At 41.7% G+C, this 21,777-nt stretch overlaps 1 protein-coding gene across 1 annotated transcript in view; it reads left to right on the top strand.

The window, feature by feature from the left end:
* The first annotated feature begins 10,610 nt into the window (after positions 1-10,610).
* whrna (whirlin a) overlaps positions 10,611-21,777 on the top strand; it is a 126,796-nt gene continuing 115,629 nt past the window's right edge. Inside the window, 1 exon segment of the mRNA XM_070989398.1 lies at positions 10,611-12,195. Coding sequence (XP_070845499.1) covers positions 11,452-12,195 — 744 coding nt within the window. The 5' untranslated portion in view covers positions 10,611-11,451.

Here is a 21,777-nt window from a genome sequence, read left to right as displayed (position 1 = left end):
CTATCTATCAGTAAAATGTCAGCCTCAACCCTGTAGCCTCTCAGATGAGAAATTAAAAGAAAGGCGGAGGGAATGAAGGAAGGAGAGGTAAGAGCGGCTCCCGGAGCTTTGGCCAAAGGCATCTTTGTTAGATACAATAAGATGTGTTTCATTTTCACGTTACCTCAGGAACTGAGAGAAGCTGGACCCAAGCGCCGTCTCTGTAGACACTATATATACTCTGGATTCATGTGGGCAAAGGTCGACCTGATGGTAGTGTTTGGAAATCATCTTTTTTTCATCCGTGTGTCCCCTTGAGATGAGCATCTCTCACTGCCTATTGTTTTATAAATGACCTGCAGCACCGAAATCATCCTGGAAATTCTTTTATTCTGGAATATGTTTATTTATCGTTAATCTGTTTTAATGTGGTAAAGACTCTGTGATTGCACTTTCTCCCCGTAGTTTCTTCTTTAGAAAATTTCTCCTCAGTTCATTGTCAGTTTATTCACAAACCTCACACTTTAAGTCCACATCCATGCCTCCGAGCTGCCTTTTTGTATCTTGCACTCTTTAAGCCTCATTAAGAAGCAGAAGTTATTTATGTCTCAGAGTACAGAATCAGCTCATGTAAACTGAATTTTAGATATGCATTCGTTCTGCCCTCAAACACATTTTTTCTGTGTTATTTGCCATGTTGTTATAATTGCAGCTTTTATTTGTCATAGCTTGTATTCACTGCTGTGGATTGTTACTCTTCCACAAACTCTGCTGAATGTATCTTGCTGTAAATGCTCCTGCAGCAGCTTCTGGTGAAGCATTTAAGAGTCAAGCTAGCTTGCCAATAAGTCTGATTAACTGTTGTGTTGCTTTCGGAAAGTTTGTGAAGGATATTTTTTTTTTGCCTCGAATGCCACTTCAAGCCATAAACTAGATTTTTTTTATTATTCCTTTTCTTTTTTTTTAGTATGCTGTAGGGTTCGGATCTCAGTGACTCACTGCTTCACTTTAATGTGGCACGTTTGCTGCTTGTGCTGACGAGGTTATTCAGAGTTTATGCTTGTTCAGCTGCCAGCTGTTCTGTTGCTGTCCCATGTATCTGGTTTAGTGTCATATGTTAGCTACCATGTGCCTGTGTGAATGACATTCTTACAGCAGGCCTAGTTTTTTTGTTGCTTGATGTTTTTGTTTGGCAGATGATGCTTTCATTATTGGTTAGGGGGTTACCTGCTGGATCGCTGCAAGCTCTAGAAGATGTCTTCTTGCTCACGGCTTCCCTCTAATACTGGCTTCATGACAAACTCAGCATGGCTTTTGCCACATATAAAGGTCAGATTCAGATTTCTTCCCCAAATGCTTTACATTCAGCCAAGCATTACCAAAATATTTCATGCTCGGTAGAGAGATTTGTCCAAGGTGTTCTAAGAACACAGGAAGCAGTAAGAATGCACCAAAGGAGGGAAAAGATGCCTTCCAACAGCTCCAATGCTGCGTCATTTACATGTTACATCTCGTTAGCTCGCAGTCTAGCCAGTTATAAATCCAAGAGTCACCAGGTTTTCTTAGGAAACTGTTTTCCTGATGCATCATTATGGGAACAGGACTTTTGAGATGCGAGCAAACTGCTCATTAAGCCACAGTTAGTTTCTTATTACGTGCATGATGTGCATAAATGCTCGGCTAGTAGATTCCCCCAGGACAAACTCTGTACTGAACTCACTCAATTAGTCTAACCACCACAAAGATGCACCTTTTCTCTGTGGTCTGTTTGATTTCTATTATCAAGCCAGAACAACAACAGGTCAAGCACGAACCAGCTGGTGCGATCAAACCTGAGGCTCTGGCTTTGTAATGCAGATTGCAGGGATTCCTGATCATGTATGGTGCTGCAGATCTCTGGGTGCCTACTGTCTGTTTCTAAAGCCAGATCGAGCGAGATTGGCTCTATCTGCTCAACAACACGCAGAGGTCTGAGTGTGCAGATTTTCCAACACATGCTCAACACCGCAGCAATTCATGATTGATGTCTGGCTTATCCCTGCAGATTATCTGAGTGGTCAGTTGCAGGAAGCTAAATGATAGGCCTGCTCATTGCCTCTGTGTGTGTGTGCTTCTGTCTGTCTGTGTCAATCGTCTGGAACTGTGTCACCCACCCATCCATAGCTGCCATTAATGCAGCAGCTCGGCTAACTGTGATCCCACGCCTGTGGGATAATCAATCACAAACACAGTGGGGCTATTTTTAGATGTGGATCAATGTGGTGTTGTGAAGTGAGACAGAGTAGAAGTGGATTGACAAGTACAAACATGTTAAAGCAAATGGATTAGATTCCTTATATATAAAAGAATATTGTAAAAGAAATGATAGAAATACTTGTGCATATTCTTGTTCTGTGGTTCTCCTCTCAGCCTGTTCCTTACGCAACATGAAAGCTTCTCCACAGGGGAGCTACTCATGTCAAAAATTGGTTAGGCTAGAAAGCAAATTCAAGCGAGTGGTGCACTTTTTATCTTGACTTTACCCACTTTCAAGCAGTTGGTGGACTGTCCAACCAGAGGAAATAAGACACTGGATGTGCCGTATGCCGATGTGAAGCAGGCATCTCCCCCAGATCAGATCACATCCTGATCCACCTTCTGAGGGAAAATGGAGCAAAAACTCAGCAACGATGTGAAGGTGTGGAGTCGCTACAAACAGACTGGCAGCCAGGTAACAGGGGACCTGAACTGGGCCAACAAACTGAATCTCTTGTTCAGCATATTTGATGGTGGGGGGACCCGGTTCACCTCTCCCTCAGCTTTCCAACCATTTGCCCTCTTCATTCTCCCCCAGCAGCACTCATCACATGCTGCACAACAGCCTTCACTGCAGAGGAGGTGAGAAGAGAGCTGGAAAGACTCCACCCAGGCAAGGCTGCAGGTCCAGATGGCGTCACCCCGAGGGTGCTCCAAGTGTGTGCCGCCCAGCTGTGAGTACTCCACACTCCTGAGTCTGGAGAAGGTCCTTCTGCAGTGGAAGATACTGTGCCTGGTTCCTTTACCACCATACATTACACTGTCCCACTGTTTCTTAAATTCATGTGTTAATATTTTTATCCAAAGTGACTTACAATAAGTGTAATTAAAGTTTTACAAGATAATTAGTCCTATAAATCACAGCACTGGCACCATACAAATATAACATTAAACTTCATTCTTTATTCTCTAAGTCCTCAAAAGGACATTGTGTCTCCGTCACATCACTGGGCACATAGCCAATCATACTTTGACACAGTGTGGTAGCACTTGGGCTGGACAGTCTGATTTCAGGGGTGGCCAGGGTCCAGCCCCCGGCTGGACCCGCCTCTGCCCGGATAGGTTGAACAGCAGTGCGAGAGTCATGTTCTTTGATTTCTTCAGTGGCATTCAGCACCATCTGGCCTGTCCTTGTGGGGAGCAAGCTGACAGCATGCCTGACACTTTGGTGTGTGCTCTTTGGGATTTTTAGTTCCTGTCACTCTTTCTGTTCACCCTCTACACTTCGGACTTCAGCTTCAGAACGACTCTGCAGTTGTGGGCGACATCAGTGATGGGAAGGAGTCTGAGTGCAGGGGCGTGGTGGTGTGGGCTGAACCACCAGCACCACGGAGGTTGTATGAGCTTGCTGGGTCATTGTAGTTATTCCCATTATGTTCTTTATTTTGTATTTTTATGCCTTTTTTAGATCACTCCCACAGATTTAGCTTGACAAACAGACTTATAAAAGGTGGTTCATCAAGGACACCTGTAACCTTAATTTGAATTCGCGATGAATCTTTTTTTCCACATGCAGACTAACCGAACAGTTGAGGGGCTGTTTGAGGCTTTGAACAGTTACATATTTCAATTAAATTATGTTGGAAATGGCTTTTGTACCCACAGTAGAGGCTGTGTCACCAAACCATCAAACTATGCATCCTTTGGTGCAAATTTAAACACCTAAGTGACATGAGGTACTTTTATGTCCTTATCAGTTAAAGGTCACACTGGAGTCATCTACTTAAAACTACACGAAACACTCTTTTTTTCCAGGTGAACAGTCAGAGGTCTATTTTAAAGCTAATCACTGGGAAAAGCTTAATGTTGCATGACTCATTAAGGTGCGACTCCAGTCTGACAGCATTAATGTTGTCAGGCACTCCGTTCCATTTCCTGCAGTCCGTCTGCTCTGACAAACTCTTCTGCTGACCTCAAATACTCTCACACATACAGGTGAGATTTTGTGTGCAGTTGTTTATCTCCTGCTGTTGTGAAGAAGAGGACTGTTAGCAAGTAAACATGGATGTTAACAATGTGGGGCTCAAACCTAAACCTGCAGTGCAGGACTTTTGAATAAACGTCTGTTGCATTCAAGCCCTTTAAAGATAAGTTCATGCAATGCAGATTAAACCTATCGCTGCCAGATAAATCTCTCTGTGTTTCGCAGTATGCCAGAGTTTTTAAATTTGTGGTGACCTTCCTGCGCTGTTAGTGATGTATTTAATGTCAGTCACCAAAGATCAGTTTGCCAGAGTTGAAAGGCGGGAGCAATAGTAGCATTGCAGTAGGCTAAAACAACTAGCATGTTGACAGTGTCTATGTAACTACGGTTACTGCCAGAAGGGGGAGACAATGGTAAAAAAAAGTAAAACTGCAAATGTTTCATGAGGAAGGGAATGCATTCAGCATGTTTAGACCTAAAGGAGGCACACAGTGGCTTTCAGTGAGTCATACCGATGTAAGTTAAAGGTTTGTTTGTTTACAATAAAAATTTACAGGACTCCTTTAAATCTGAGTACTTCAATGTGCCCTAAAGATGAAAGGAAAAACTACACTTCAGCAAATAAGACATGATGAAAGAGAAATGCCATTTACTAGACCAGTATTCACTCTTCTTTTAGCTTTGTTTTGGTGGTGAGACAGAACTAAAACAACAAAGTTGCGGGCTGTCAAACCAAAACAATGAGCTGATAGACTCTGAAATCGTCTATAGAGTTGAGAGGAACTGCAGAGTTGGGTGATAATTCTCTGTAGGTTAACTATGAGCAACCCATTTAACATTACACATAGTCATTTCACCCATTGTTAATGTAACAACATTGATTAGTGCAGCTTTAAACACATTTGGCTTTTGTTTTAAATGGCCACCTGTTTAGTGCCCATTTATCTTCCGTTTGATGAAAACTGATGACTCTGTTAAGCTTTTAGTCATACGCAGTTAAGCCTATTAAGTGAGTATTTAAGCCTCATTAAGCCTTCAAACTGATTACAGTTAACCATGAAATGTGGGGTCTTGACTCGGTGGCCTTTTTTATTTTGGTAAATCTTCTCCTTGGGCAAAGTGCCCTGGTCATACTGACTGGCTAAAAGGAGTAGCCACAGCCTTACAGTACAACTTCTTTTCTGTCTGTCTAGCACACACACGCAGTCACACACAGAGCTGTTATCATAGTGCAGTAGTTCTCACAGCGGTCATCTCTTCATTAGCACATCAATTGTTCTGCCACCATGAGAGAATCTGTCTTTGTCCATCCCTGGGATTGTAGTGCTGGGCGTTCAGCTAAAAGCCTCTGCAGTTAAAATTGAAAACCATGATAATAGCCAAAATCATTAGCTCTGCGGGTGTTCTTGAAGAAGCCAGTGTGTTCATTGCCTCTCTTTTTTCCTCATGTTCTTTCCTCATACAGTGAACTTTCTGTATTTTTCTCTTCCCAGATGCTCTGCTTGGTGTGCAGCGTGTGTCTCTGTCCATTATTATACTGTTTGGCTTCTCAGTGTTTCCCACTGGTGAACCCCTCTAATTACTGTCATCGATCAACTTCACACGCAGTCACACAAATGCACGCAAGTGCTCATGCATATAGACAGTCTCTTTGACCTTCTCATTCACACAGATTAAAAAAAAAAAAAAACACAGTCCAAATGTTTGCTTTATCACCTTTTTTCATTCACTGCTGGCAGAACTGCACGCGATCTCCCACTGTTATCTTATTAGGCGTTATCTATGTACAGCAAATTCAGGCATGTTGCGTTTTGTTGAACCTCATAAATTCCATTCTCATTTATTCTACTGGAACAGACATCAAGTGAAGAAAACCCCAACTATCAGCTAGGAAAGTGGGATATTTTGGGGGATGATTGAAGTGATAGATATCACCAACAATCACAAAAAGAGGTATTAGAACAAAATATGACAAAACTGAACACCGCCAACATGAGGTTTGTTTGTTTTTTTTGTCACAAAATGACTGCTCTCCAAGTGTTCAGTGTCATTGTAATTGCACTGTGAAAACTCAGCTTCATATTCACCTTTCGTTGTTTGGCACTAAAGAATTTGTAATCCAAACCATTTTAGCTACAGCTAGACTATTATAGGCCAAAAACACTATTCTGCCATGCAGACAATTTAAGCCTGGCTGACCCTGCTGGCCCCAACAGCCAACCCCTGTCAGACACAGAGAGCTTCTTAAGATGTGCTGTGGTTTGTGACTTTAGACAAGATATTTATTTATAACACCAAAACTTACTACTACTTTCTTCGACTACTTTCTTCCTCCAGATTAACCAAACCTAACGATTTCGCAATCATTATTGTGTTCATTAAAAGTTTTCTTTTTTTGTAAGAATGCACATTTGTTTTCATCATATTTGTTTCGATGTATTCTTTGGATTCTTCTGGACAGAATCTATGGTAATCATGAGTTATTCAGTGCTGATAAAATACCATTTCAACCACAATCACCAAAGAGAATGCACTGCACATCATTTGCTTTCATGTTGGTTTCTAAGCAGAACCAATTGATAGCTGGACAACATCCCAAAGGATGGATGGGGTTGAGCTCTGTGCACCTGCTCTTCCATGCTAAGCTTCTTTGTGGACCTGACTTAATGTATGGAAACAACATCATGTAATGGGAAAGGGACAGACCGCTGGCGGAAAACTGGAGGCACAGTTCACATTTGAGATTAAACCATCTGTGGGCAGGGAGAACCTTTGGGGATATTAGTATAATAAAGTCAGGGAGTCGTTATTTGTCAACCCCACAATGATTCATCAGTTAAGCAATTAGTGGATCATCAAAAAAATCAATCAACAAATGGCAAATGCTTTGCATTTATATAGCACTTTTCTAGTCTTAACAACCACTCAAAGTGCTTTAAAACACAAGTCAGCATTCACCCGCCAGTGGCAGAGGCGACCATGTAAGATGCCATCTGCTCATCAGAGGCAGTGACCTTTCATGCACCCTCATATGAGTCAGGAGCAATCTGGGGTGTAATATCTTCCCCAAGGACATTTCAAAATGTAGACTGCAGGATCCAGGGATTAAACTACAGACTCTCTGATTAGTGGATGGCTGCTACACCTTCTGAGCAACAGCCAGAAATGCATGATTTCGCTAATATGTTAACTGATCCTGTTGGCTGTCAAGCAAAATGGCAAACATTCTCCAGATGTACCCTGTCAAATCTGAGGATTTGCTGCTTTCCTTCAATTTATATCATCTTAAGTTGAATAGACTATTTTTGGGATGTTGAGCTGTCGGTCAGACAAGAGAGGTAATTTGAAGACGTCATATTGGGCTCTGTTCATTTCTGATGTGCATTTTTCCCATTTTTCAGAATATTTAACAGGCAAGATGATCCAGCCACTAATCTCCAAGATAATTAACAGATTAATCAATGATGAGATGAATCAGTAGTCGCAGCCCTAATTTCTAATATCAACTCTTTTTTCTTATAAACCAAAATTGGAACGCTTATTTAGGAGAATAAGATTAAATATAAATACTTAGTAAAAGAAATCATTCACTGATAAACCTCCTCCTCTAAAACCATGCAGATCCTCTTGCTTTTATGTGAGCATCCTGGGTCGCTGCTTTGCTGACAGTTCTGCTGCGTCACGTTCAGGAAGCACAATGCTGACTTCATCTGTGAATCCGCTTTAACCTCATTTGCTTCTGCACATTCTCTATCTTACTGACTCATTTTCAAATACCATTTCCCTTTTCCAAGTCAATCAGCGCATTTTTAACCTTGCTAATTACTTTGGCGTCAGTAATAGTAACACCCAGCACACACTCGGTCACTATATCAAATTAAAATGACACGCTAGTTCCTTTTGTGAGAGCCGATGGTCCTCAGTCCTTTCAAACACTTCAGTTGCTGGTTAATAAAGCGGAAGGAACATTTGGCTCTAAGTAGCTGCAGATTTCAAGGAAAGGTCAGCACAAAAACTGCACAGTGCCATTGGTCAAGAGAGTGGCCACATTTGCCTTTCACAGGGCTTCATTTATGGTTTATTCAGCTCCACTTTGCCCCTTTTGCCATAGCTTGAGGACTCATGGATCAGGGAATCCAGCAGGCAGAGACTGATTTCTGTGCACAGAATTAAGGAAATGATAAGAGGAATAAAAAAAATCAGGGATGGATGTCCTAAACTGATGCAAAATGGTGTGACAATGAGGGATTTAAGATTGCATTAACAGCAGTCAAAACTTACAATTTGAGATGCCGAGCACAAAAAATGCTGAAACTTTCTGACCTCATGGAAGCTCATCATTTTTAATGATGAGATACCTGTTAGGCCAGCTAATAATATTAAAAACTGCTCTGGTGCCTGTTGAAGGAAGACCGGATGTCCTCGTACTCCATTATTATAATGAAGTCATGATGTTGATCATATTCCTGTCACATCATAGCACTCAGTGGTGCCACTCATGGTCATTTTGTAATTAGCCACTCCCGGTGTGTCACCAGCACAATCTCTGATCTAATCTAATAGATTTTTCCATCTGATTTGAAAAAGGTTATTATTTCTAATCATAGATCTGCTTCATTGTTTAACAGATGGGCTTTAAAAGATTTTGTAACAAATGTACCACTCGTGTACGTTCCACACAAACAGATAAGCTTTGAAAAATGTTCTGAAGAGAATCATCTGCTATACTGGACATTGTGACGTGCATATATTAGCAGTGTTGGTGATTGTTGAAGTTGAATTTCTTTTGCATTTCTTTTTGGAGTCTTAACTGTTTATGTGTTCTGCCTTAAACTGGTTTTCTTCATATTTATCCAGCAGTTATTTCAGTTTCTCTATTTACAGCTCAAAAACTGTCTTCACAACATCAGATCCTGGATGGCTGCTCTGTTTGACCACATGTAAAAAGTCTTGAAGTTTTATTAGATTCAGAATTGAAGTATGACAAACAAATACATCCAGTATTAAAATTAGGCTTCCTGAGCCCCAGATCATCTCTAAGCTCTGATCAATTCTCTGCACTTTTGACCTGGAGAAACTCATCCGTGCCTTCACATCCTCTGGCCTTCATTTTTTTGCCGCTTGTTATATTTTGGTATTACTCGATCTTGTTTATCCCACCAGCTAGAGTTTTAACAAGGTCAAGAAAAAGACGGAGCATATTACTTCCATTCTTGCCCCCTCTTCACCAGCTGCTCATTAGCTACAGGACTGATTTAAAAATCCTGATGTTTGTCTGCATAATGCTAAATGGTCTCGCCCCCTCATACATTTCTGAAGTACTGCGCCCATATCACACTATCACTACATATCTTCATCCCACTGTCTGCTGCTCCCCCACTAAAGACATTTTGAAAAATTATCTTAAAACACATTCATGAGCCTTTAACTGTGCCTCACTTAACCAGCTCAGGTATTTTCCCTGCACTCTCTGTAGGTCTGTGTTGTCATTATAGGCTTTTTATGACCATTTGCCTTTATTATTTTTATTGTTATTGTTATTATTCAGATTTTTCTTCATATATGTTTGATCCTTCTCTTGTTTTTATTTTTTGTTCCTGTGCATGTGCACTGTAAGGCACTTTGGATTAACTGTATCGAGTTTGAAGTGCTTTAGAAATAAAGCTGAGTTTAGTTCTTTGTAATCTTACAACTGATACTAACTGATTAACATGACAATTCAATATTGGAAAATGAGAAAATATACAGCTGCACAGGACCCCATGACCACAAGGGAAAATGTCTTTATGATTTACAGGGACATTTGAACAGGACAGAGCCACCATTAATGTTATTTGTAACACCTGTGCTTTCCCTGCATTGACAAGTCAAAATGGCTGCTGTTAAAAATAGGTCAATTAGCAGTGATTCTGCATATATTTTGTTTTGTTGTTTGTTTGTTTTATTCCAGTGTGCCGGAACGAACTTTCCAAGTATATGCTCTGTAAAGTGTCAAACAAAACAGCTTTAAAGAATTTGTTTACACTGAGTTGCAGTCGTGGGAAATTAACAATTATATTGTTCTCAATTATAAACTTTAATAGCAAAAACTTGTAGAAGGCCAAACTATTAGCTAAAGTGCCTGTTGAAATAGTGCAAAAAAACCCAAAACAAAATTAAATAATCTTTTGCTTTAATAGAACATATATAAGGGCTTTAAATTACATATTTAAAACACAGAAGAACAGAAAACAAAATCAGAAATTATGATGTCTAATTAAAGCCCTGTTTGGTAACTTATTGCTTGCGGAAGTGCCGCGAGTATGGGTAAAGGAGCGCGTGCTGTTGGTTATAAGCAACGCATTGGCTGCACGAGGCTGCGTCATTTCCTGACAGGACGGTTGGAGGCGAGTGATCCGGCAGCCTCCACTCTGTCGCTGTAGTAACGTCTGGGAAGCGGAGGCACCGAGCAGCGGGTCACCTCTGCAAACCGGACGGATAACAAAACAAGAGCAGCAAAAACACGGCGGGAGTACACGTCGCTCGGTTCGCGTAACACTGCTGGATAAATATTGTTGTGAACTTGACGTCGTTTGGAACTAAAACCGAGTCCGCAGCGGGATAGAGGGAACTCACCGGGACGCTGAACAGGAGCGCAAAAATAACTTTTTATTTTCGTTTTCTTCGCTGAGGAAATTACCTTTCCTCCTGAGTGCGCAACAGTGAAGCAGGTACCTGGACATTTGAAGTTGTGGTGTTGTTTTATTTCGCCTTGTGGAGCTGTTGGCGGTGAGGCGGACACCAGAGAAGCGGCGGCTCGGCAGCCACCTGACCTCCTGGAAAATAAGACCGCCGCTAATGACACGCAGGCTGAGGTCCTTACGTGGCTCATTACTAAGCTCTCTGACCGAGCGGGACGACTTTTCCGCGAGGCTGTTGCATGCCCAGTCGTGACGCACTGTTTCGCACGTGAAGTTTCCTGAACCATATTGCTGATATTGAAATTATGCTAAGTGCTAATTAATTTGTGTCAGGTGTGAAATTGAATTTGTTGGGCTTAATTGCCTGTTGAAGTTGGCCCTTTCATCGCTCTGTCCAGCAAATTGCGAGTAATAAGTGGATCATCTGTCAGCCAGACAGCATGGATATAACCGGAGTGCGCGTCTTCCAGCGCTCCTGATGCCAACTGTCGGTCTAATCCCGTGCCACCAGCCCATCATGCGTGCTCTCTAACCCGCACCAGTGTGGCGCCGTGCCCCGGTCACACCGCCAGGATGAGCAGCACCGACCTGGAGCGCATGTCGCTCAGCTCCTCGGCCAACTCGGTGGCCTCCAGCGCGCGGACCCTGTCGGCCAACGTGAGGAAGCTGCACAATGCGCTCAACCTCCTGCTCAACGACTTCGAGAGGGAGCAGTTCATCCACTGCCTCAACGTCTACCACTCCAAACGCAACGTGTACGACCTGGTGCAGACCCTCAACGTCATCCTCAACGCTCCCAGCAAGCGGCAACTTCTGCCCATGCTGCGGTTGGTCATCCCCCGCTCTGACCAGCTTCTCTTCGAGCAGTACACCTCGGAGGGCCTCTACTTAAAATCGGATTTAGTTGCAAGCAACGGCAACGCCGAACCCCCGCCGGGCGACTTCCCCAGCGCCAGCCCGACTCCCCCGGGGCATTTCTCGCCGAACAACCCGCCCGAGTTTCAGGTGGCGCTGCGGGGCTCGCCGGACAGCTTCAGCACCAGCAGCGATGGGACAGCTCCGCTGGTTCCGCTGCTCGGGAGGAACTTTGTCCACGAGCCGCCGGGCGAGCTACGGCAGGTCACCATGAAGCGGCACAAGAGCAATGAGGGCCTGGGCTTCAGCATCCGCGGCGGCTCGGAGCATGGGGTCGGCATCTATGTATCCCTGGTGGAGCCGGGAAGCCTGGCGGAGAAAGAGGGTCTCCGAATCGGTGACCAGATCATGAAAGTCAATGACAAAGTCTTCGAGAAAGTCACGCATGCTGAAGCAGTGAAGGTAAGTTTATCTTTTCTTTTTTTCATTGGCCAAATGTGCACACACACAACTTTGACATTCATCCTTTCAGCACAGGGTTGAGATTAGTAGCCCCTCGCAATTCAGTGGACTGGCACTGATGTCACGGTCATGGGAACTACTAGCATTGGCCTTGTCCTCTAAACCTACATCTCTTGTGTATAATAAGCTCCTGCCTCATATGAATTACTGGCCTCTGTGTCCAAAATTGACCTCTTGAAGCTAACAAGCCCCCATTTGTTGAGGGGAATTAATTTAGTTGGCTGGAGGCAGCTTAGGCTATTTGTCATGTCAGTAAACAACGTGTTGCAACAGCAGTGTAATGTAAACTGACTACTACTTCTAGGAAGCATACGTGTAACTAGACACCTACAAAGCAGCTGGTAACCATAGACGGGAGTGTGTATTTGTGTGAAAGTTTGTGTGCAAAGAGCTGGAGGTTGCCCCCTGTGCTCTGAAGCTATAAACTGACAATAAAAGGCTGGACCTGCGTTAGCCCTGTGCACTATTTTTAATTCCACCGACTGCAAAGAAAGCCTATTAGCAAATGAGGTGATAAAAGAGCATGTCAGATTTGTGCACAGCGAGGATTGATTTAGGAGAAAGGACCGGGAGGTCCCTGGTGTTAAGAGCCCTATAAGCTGTCCGTGGTGCTGAAAATTCATCTTTGTGTTTTCTTCTCTTTATCCCAACCGCTTTTACCTCCTTTCTTCTCTCCACTTCACGCCAGGCTTTTCTGATCGATTTTGTGATTGCGCTCATTCACACCTATTTGCCCACGCTGTATACTCTTAACAGGGGGATTCTCAGTTCTTTAACAAGGTTCAAGTCAGTTTAAAGGCATCTTGAAAATCACACCCATGGTCACTGCTTTTACTTCCTATTGATTTAACTGGTTTAAATATTTTAAAAACCTACCTATTAAAGCATTTTAACTAGATATATTGCATGTACTCTTTTGTATCATCCAGGTGTTTTAATCTTTCTATGTAGTGTATTTATTCTTCTAGCAGTGTTCTTATGCTGCCCTATTGGCAAGGTCTCTGTTTAAAAACTGATTTCAATCTCCGTGAGACTTCTAGTTCAGCAAATAAAGACAAAAGAAGGGAGTTCATCACTTTGATTTCCATCTACTCAGGCAAGCTTACATTGATAGAAGAGTTATCAGTAAAGGTAAAGCCACAAAAAGTACCAGATATCTATAATCTGCTTTTTATAGTCGTGATTGTATGTCTGTTGTTTGAAAGGTCACCAATTTGTTCTCTCTGACAGCCATGGATTATAGCTCAAATTAAGTCCTTTCTAACCTTCACCAATCCAGAAAAAGTCATCCACACTTCTATCTCCCCCCATGTGGACTTTTGTAATTCACTTAATGCAGGGCTCAGCCATAAGGCCATCCCCTACCTTCAGTAAATCCCAAATGCTGCACCTACAGGCTTTTAACTAATGCCAAGAGATGAGAACATGTTACCCCAGATTTTGCCTTTATTCACTGGTGCCTGTGTGTTATTGAATACGTTGAAGGCTTCACAGGGTCAAGTTCCTTGATCCATTTGAAGATGGATTTCCGATCCTACAGCATGGATCGTGAGATGGACCTTTATGGTCCAGGCCCATAGTAGATTTTAGATGAACGCATTTCTAAAAATGTGTTATTGTCTTTTATTACACCTATATTTTGTGGTGTAAAACACTTGGTAACTTTGCTCAGTGCTTTATCTGTATTGCTAAAGTGTCATGTGTTAATGCATATTTTTCTGCTTACTTGACCAATGACGACACATGTAAGAATAATGATGTCATTGGCCTAATTTTGTGCTCGTAGTTACTCTAAAGCTGCTCTTCAAAGAAAATTCTTTCGAAAGACTGCGGCAGAACGTCTCTGCACCTCCTATTGAACGTGATCTCTATCTGTGTCGGATAGAATACTAATGACAGCATTAACCATCCATGCTTTTCCAATCAATTTTCTCCACATTTAAAGACATCTCTCATCTGTGGAGTGAAGGTTATTGATTGCATTACTGTACATGAACAGTTTTCCCGTGGAGGTTCCTTTTCAGAGAGTGCAGGTCATTTCTTATGTGAGTACTTGTGTCAGTTTTGGGACTAAGAGGGAGTGAAAACAAAGACGGATGAATCGTGCAGATTATGTGTGTTGTCTACGTCCCTCTTTTTATAGTGTTCCCTCATTTTCTTTACTCACAGTTGTGCCATTGTTAGCAAATCTTTATTTCATGATTGTTCTGATACTCATTCTTTTACCTAGCCATCCATGATGACTATAGTATGGCACTATGCTTTGACTCCTATTAGTTATACTGTTACCATTGCTGCTTGGCTGTTATTAGGCTGACAGGGCAGGAACCCAGCCAACACGATGGAAGCCCTGTCTCAGATAATATTCCCCTGGAGGTTATTAATGCTCAAGTTCAGTTATTTTTATGCCTCCTCTGTTTAGTCTAAATGTTACTACAGGCTTTTAGAACTGTGATCATTTTACCCTTTTAAACTCTGCCAGACCTACGAGTGAGTGGGTTGCATATTCTGCTGAAAACGCCTGATGACACCTATAATATCTCTACCTGATGTCATAGCATCTTAGGTTTGAATATTTCACTCAATCTGAATGTCATGTACCTTTAGCGATATGTCTATTGTGTCAAAGTTTTTGCTAAATTTAAGGAAGAGCTTTACATAAATTCAATGTTCACCATGTTATACAACCCTGTTTCACTCAAGGGGATTTTAGACAGACTATTGAACTGCTGATTGATTCTAAAAGCACTTACTCCTTGTTTGAACAGTCTAAATACTGAATTTAATCAATAACTGAATCACTATTACCCAGTCCTTAGACAACAAACCACACACTGTGGATAAACATATGCTTCATTAATGCTTCAAAGATTGAATATGTACATTTTGAATGCATTTCATTTCTTCAGTCATTTTATTCATCATAGCTTCTTGCTGAAATCATCTTAACACATTATGACATTCTTTATTCTTAAAATTTACAGCCACATTTTAAGCTATCGGCCAAGTCTGAGAACAGCTCCGTGCATTTTAGCCTCTGGCACATTTGACGGATGAAATGTCACCTCTGAATAAGCTGCTGTCTGGACGCTCATGATGAATCCAGTTGTGACAGCAATTGCATCTGATCCAGTCTCCTCACCTCGATCTGAACTCTGCCTGCGCAGGGTATCCAAATTCAAAGCTCCACTGATCAGTATTTTTACATTAATGTCCAGTCAAATGACCGTGTGTAATGTGAAAGTGGTTGTCGTGATGAACCCAAAGAGACTTATCCAACTCTGCAGCTCCACAAAGCTTTGATTGGTTCAGTCTCATCGCTCTGGTCAGCCCTGTTTCCAGCAGCAGCAGGCGGCTGTTTGCAGCAAACAAGCTCCGATAAACCAACTCTACTGTACTGCACCAATCGGCAGACAGTTAGCGACTAGATTGAGAAGAAAATGGAACATCTGTGTAGTAGCTGAAGAGCCAGACATGTTTCGCAGGGGTTGATGGAGACCAAAGCAGAAAAATAGGGAGTGAACATTGAAGTTTCATTCATCAGATGGACAGAAACCTTACTTCACATGAACGATAATGTTGATCAATCACTGCTCGATGTGTAAACAGGCAATTTTTAGCAAACAAACCTGCTATAAAATCTTCATATGGTGATACTTTATCAGACCTATTTGTGTCTTTTAACTTTAGCTTTACATTCTAGACAACCCACTCTGATTATTTTGAAAAAGCGTGTCTCAGTTTGGTCAGAATGTTACGCACACAAATAACAAAACACTAATTTCACACAAACAACAAGGCTGGGCTTTAAATAAGTCTTTGCAACTTATTTTGTTTGCAGCACATTGCTCATGCACACTGTTTTCCCCCCACTGTATACCTCTACTTAGGCTTAATCTGCTCCACTTTAGCAAACCTGTGTTGCCTGATGAGTTCGGGGATGGCCTCTGAATGCAGTAGATTGTTGTTTGCCCCAGGGGACGTGTCAAGGGCTTACAGCTGTATTTCTTTCTGTCTCTCTGACTCTCTCCTCTCCCTAAGAGCCTGCTTTGGCCCTGGTCCCTAGAGTCACTGCCAAGGTTAGCTACCCAGTCAGCATTTAGACTTTTCTTTATCATCTTCTCTGTGGTGTGGTGGACAGTTTGGAGATGTGACAGGACGGGATTAGGGACATAAATCGTGTTGTTTTAGAGCCAGAGCCACAACAACACCAAGACAAGCAATCCTGTCTCACAGTCAGCCACAGACTACCTGTCTCTCTGACTTTTTCATTGTGATTGGTTTCAAGTCTAAGGAGGGTGTGAGAGGGAGAGAGAGAGGGTGACACAAGACAAGATGTCGGGATGACCTTGTTGGCTGATGTCTGGTTCTCTTGTCTTCCTATTGTCTTAATTTACTATGAACCCTGTCTACAGTAATGCCAAGAAGCACTGTAGTTTGGTGTCTTTGGAGTAGTTGATGCTCTGACTGCTCTGTAAAGAGACCAGAAGGACCAAAGAGAGAGGCCATTTATAAAAAAAATAATAAAAAAAAAGGGTGAAGACTTGGCCAGTCTAAATTCACTGGGTGGACACCTGTGCCACTGCCAGGCGCATTGACATGCAAAGACTTGGCCACAAGTCAGAGAAACAGGAGCTGAGTGGCCTGGAGCAGCACTGCAGACTGCTAATGGTTGGTGTGTTGATTAGATGGTGGGAGGCAGATAGAAATCTCGTTAAACTTCAGGACGCTATTAATTGATTCCTGGCTTGGAGCTGATTCTGCGGTCTTGACATGAGTCTGTTGTTCTCACTGGTGTCAACATACAGACATGCATCAGAGTGCCGGCTGTTGAGAGTTTGTAGTTGCTTAGCCCCAAACCAAAATGATATGTTGGCAGCACATGAACAGCAGGAGAATCGCTTTGCATATTATTATCCAAATGTCACAGTTAAAAACTCAGTACTGTGCATTATTTTAACTTAAAGAACCTCATGCAGAGGCAACTTTGCTTCTTTAATTTGATGTGATTCCTTTTGGAACGGATGTTGCAGCACTGCAAAACAGATCATTCTCAATGACGATTGGGTGGTATGATGGTATATACAGTGCGGCAGTAGAGATACGTTCAACGGTAGAGATTCGGCAAAACTGTTTCCACTAAGGGACTGCTATTCTCATCTGTAAATGAACTGAACATCAGTTTAAGAGTTTGTTTAATTTTCATAGCAGGGCCACAAAGTAGGAGTTACTCTTGGTATCTGCTGTCTGCATTGTCGAATCCAGCATGCCCAACAATCTAGTCCAACTTCTGCCTTTGCTTCAGAGAGATATATTATTCACCAAACCAGAGGTTGCCCGAGGTTGCCTGTAAGGAAAACAGGTTGTTTTTCTGATGAGGACACGATTTAAGATTCGTGGTTCCAAGAAGTTAACATGTAACACTGTGTGTCTTTCACGCTGCTTGACGCCAACCTTTTCACTGCGCCTCTAGTGAACCTGCTGACCAGGCTGACTAAAAGCTTAAACACATGAAAAGTGTCTCCAAAATAACAAAGATGCATTACCATATTGGCCAGAATATAAGACAACACTAATTTTTGGAAGTTGTGTTTGAAAATGTGAGAGTCATATTATATTTGAAGAAGTGTTAGAGTTAGCCTAGTTTAACCTATGGGAGCTCCTGACGGTCATGTAAAGGGGTACCACGGAGAAAATAAATTCCAGATGAGTGAAAACGAGCTGAAAGCTTCTCCTGACGTCTTTACTGCAGATGGACCAGGGACTGAATCGTCTGTCAAGCTGCCAAGAATTACTCATCTAACAGAATGTCATGATGAGGAAAAAAGCTGAAAAATGCAAACAGTCAGAAAAAATCATTCCAGAGCCCGTCAGGAGAGAGTGTGAGTGCTGTATGTGACAAGACAAGCTCTACAATGAATATGGGTTTAAATTCTGCCTTAATGGAGGTATTTCATGTTTCACTTTTACAAGAGAGGATGAGGACTCTCTTTTCATGTCTTGGTGAAACTTTCCCAGTAATCCTATAGTGTGACACTCACTCAAATCTTCTGAAGCAGCTGTTTGAAGGGCTGAATGGCTACAATGTGGGGCCCTATGGTAGTCTATTGAAAAATGGAAAATAAGTACTGTATGCATTGGCTGTTCTTGCTGTGAATGAAAAGTTGTTTATAAATTCTATAAATTATGTCTTGTTAAACTGGCTCTGCTTCTGTGTGCAAACCAGCAGTAGTTACAACTCAGATGGCTTGCCGTGTGTGGCAGCCTCAGTGTGTAGAGTGTCTTGGCAGTGTGAAGACACACTGGCTGCAGTGGCTGATTATGCACTGCAGTGAGAACATGAGGTGCGGTGCCTTCAGGCCTGGTCTCTGGGCCTGTGTTTACATACTTGTGTTGGAATGTATCTAATAATGCGGAGCAGATTTGTCTGCCATGTCACCAAAGATGTTCGGAGTGCATCTCTCTGCAAACATTGGGCCGATTGTTGCCAAAAGGCGCCCTGAAGGTTAGACAACTCCACTGCAAACAGCACGAATGTCATGCCAGTGAAGTCACAGCAAAGCTGAACAATTTCTCTCCTTGTTCCCAATTCTCAACAACAACTGCTAACATGCCCTTGAGTAAAACACTTAACCCTTCCCGAGTGGCAAACAGTGGAGGATTTGCTGTCTTCTGGCCAGTCTCCTGCCATAATGTGTGTCACTATAATACTACTACTACTACTACTACTACTACTACTTATAACAATGATAACAATAATAATAATAAACTTTATTTGTGTTGCACCTTTCATACAAGATTGCAGCTCAAAGTGCTTTACAACAAAGAAGTCACATGCACCAAGTACATAAAAACAGGGATTGAGGATAAATAAAAAATAAGATGGAGAACAAAACCCACTTGATAATAATAATAAAATTCAATAAGATTCAACTAAGGATGAAAATAGAAGCATGTATTCCTCTAGTACAACAAGATAAGTTTTGTTTAACAAACCCTCCTGGACAGAAAATCTTTACTTAACAGACAAAATAAGTGGATAACTTGTTTTTTTGACCTCTTTCTGCCATGGTTCTATTTATTAGTCTCTGAAAGCCCATTGGCTTATATAACCACTTCTCCTGGGTTTCAGATGGCATTTTAAATCACAAGAGGCTCATTTATTGGTGAATGTATGCACTCATAGAAATAAGTTATGTGCTCCAATTTGCATGAAAGGTGCTCCTTCTACTGTAAATGGCTAAGAGAATTGAGTCGCTATAGGAAAACGTCACTCCTGTCTTGTAGCGAATGCATTTCATTGAAATGTTCTGTGTAAGCTGCAGGAACAGTGTTCATGATGAATTGACGGGACTGTTGGCTGGCTCTCAAGTCTTTCTTGTTTGTGAGGTTATGTAAGTAACCTTTTTTTTTTAATCGTTTCTTCAGCCACATGGGGTTTATTTATTATATTTGGCTTTTTTTAAATCAATGGCAGTATTAATGAGAATTGATTATCAATGCTGCAAATGCTAAAAACAACAGTAAATGAATCGAGGCTGAGTCATTTTTTCCCTTAAAGTGTCATTTTTTTCAAATAATTGCTCCAGCAGCAACAAAAAGATGATGATGCAAAATACTCAGTTTTCAGTGTTAACTAGTCGAGGGAGTTTGGCAGTATAAATCAACGACTTCTGCATTTCATTCATCTGCCATAATGGATATAATAGGGCTTCATTCAGTTTCAATGCAGTAAATAATCACAGTGTTAGTTTAGTGTTATCTCAAGACAGCAAGTTTCATTTTTTCCATCTGGTAATTCCTATATTGCTTTCATTAATTGTTTTTCTAGTTGTCCAAATTTGATATTTCTTTGAATATAAATGCTCTTAGAACAGGACTACCATCTAAACTGGCTTTAAGACCGACTTTACAGTTTTCCCAGTGACAGTGCAAAATGTAAGTCTAGTTATGTTGCTGCTGCAAATTCTTCCATGTTTGTTTTGAATGACACTTGATATAAAACACTTTACACCTTTCAGTCAGCGTCAGTGTTCGGAGCTCTCCAGCGCACTGCTGAGGCCTCAGTGTGCTTTACGCGACCAAAGCTTTGAAATGTCCTACAAAACTGAAGTTTATTTTAAGAATTAATAAAAAAACAAAAACAAAAACAAAAAAAACCCACAGCAAATTCCCACATTTCCTCCTAGTTAAACTCTGTTTTTAGATGCCCCTTATAAACAGTGTTGATGTGGCGGTCCAATAACAAAATCAAGCACCATATCTTTAAAATGATACAGTGAACTGGAAAATGGGACTGTTAAAATGCTGATTATTCTGTTTGGGTAACAGGAGGATATAATGGAGGGGAACAGATGGAATTGTTGGACCGGCTGGGAAACTGATTAAACAAAGTGAACGGGTGCTACTTCTATAACTACCCTTGAGGTGCCCTTGAGCAAGACATTTAGCACCTTTATACTCCACTGGCCAACACTTACTTGGCCGCTGGCTTGTTCTGGCTGGCTTCCAGTTGTGACTGTTTGTAACTGTGTGAGTATGAAACGAGTCGTGCCTGAAGTCTGGAGGGTCAGCACTTATTCTTAAATTTTTGGCAGCTCTCCGCCTCAAGAACAGAGGAAAATTGCCATCAATCGCACAGCTCAAGTCCAGTGGTGTGAGGACACTGAACATTTTCCTTTAACGGTTCCTCTAATGGTCTTTATGGTGACCAAATGTTTTCAAAGAAGAAATCCCTAAATTGAACTTTACCCTAAATGATGCCTCCTTTTCTGTGTCGTGTTTCCTGTAGTTTGAAAGAACATGGACCATCTCAGAAATACTGTATTCACACAGCTCAGCCGGAGTCTTTCCTACGGTATCCCTCCCACAGTGAGGACATTGTTTGCACACTGCACAGTGTTTAACTCCCTGACCCACAGATCACTCGTTTATAAAGTATTTCTTCTGCCCTTTTCTTTAACCCATTTTTTTTTTCTCACAGAGAAGAATAGAAGTCAAGTGTTCTGTTCAGTTCAGGTTATTAGTGAGCAGCTACTTAAAGTGGAGGAAAAGCATGTCTCTCAAGCTTTTAATCAGGAGGGAGGGTAGAAGAGATTGAGTGCTGTTACATGATTTGGCTGCATTATAAGGAGTTGGCAGAGGGAGGGAAAGGGAGCAGAAACCGTGGATGGATGGAGCAATGAATAATAAATAGAGTTTTGCGTATAATGCATAGCAGTAGAACAAAGTGAACAAACATCAACTGATCATGTCACGTGTTATTTTTGCTTATGTTAGTCATCTTGACACACTGCATATACTGACATTGAACATATTGTTATTTGTGTCATGATTGATTTTAACCACATTGTTCAACCACTCCTCAAAGATTAGTGTAGCACCTTACTTCTGTTCTCTCTGTAATTATCAAATGACGTCTTTATAAATTGCTTTGGTTAAGTGGACGGGGGCCAATTCTGACCGTCTTTGTGTTGTGGCAGACTGTTCTGATGAATATTGAAATGTTTACTGGTGTTGGAG

Source organism: Chaetodon trifascialis, chromosome 20, assembly GCF_039877785.1.
Source record: "Chaetodon trifascialis isolate fChaTrf1 chromosome 20, fChaTrf1.hap1, whole genome shotgun sequence".
Taxonomy (NCBI): domain Eukaryota; kingdom Metazoa; phylum Chordata; class Actinopteri; order Chaetodontiformes; family Chaetodontidae; genus Chaetodon; species Chaetodon trifascialis.
This window is presented reverse-complemented; position numbering and strand designations above follow the sequence as displayed.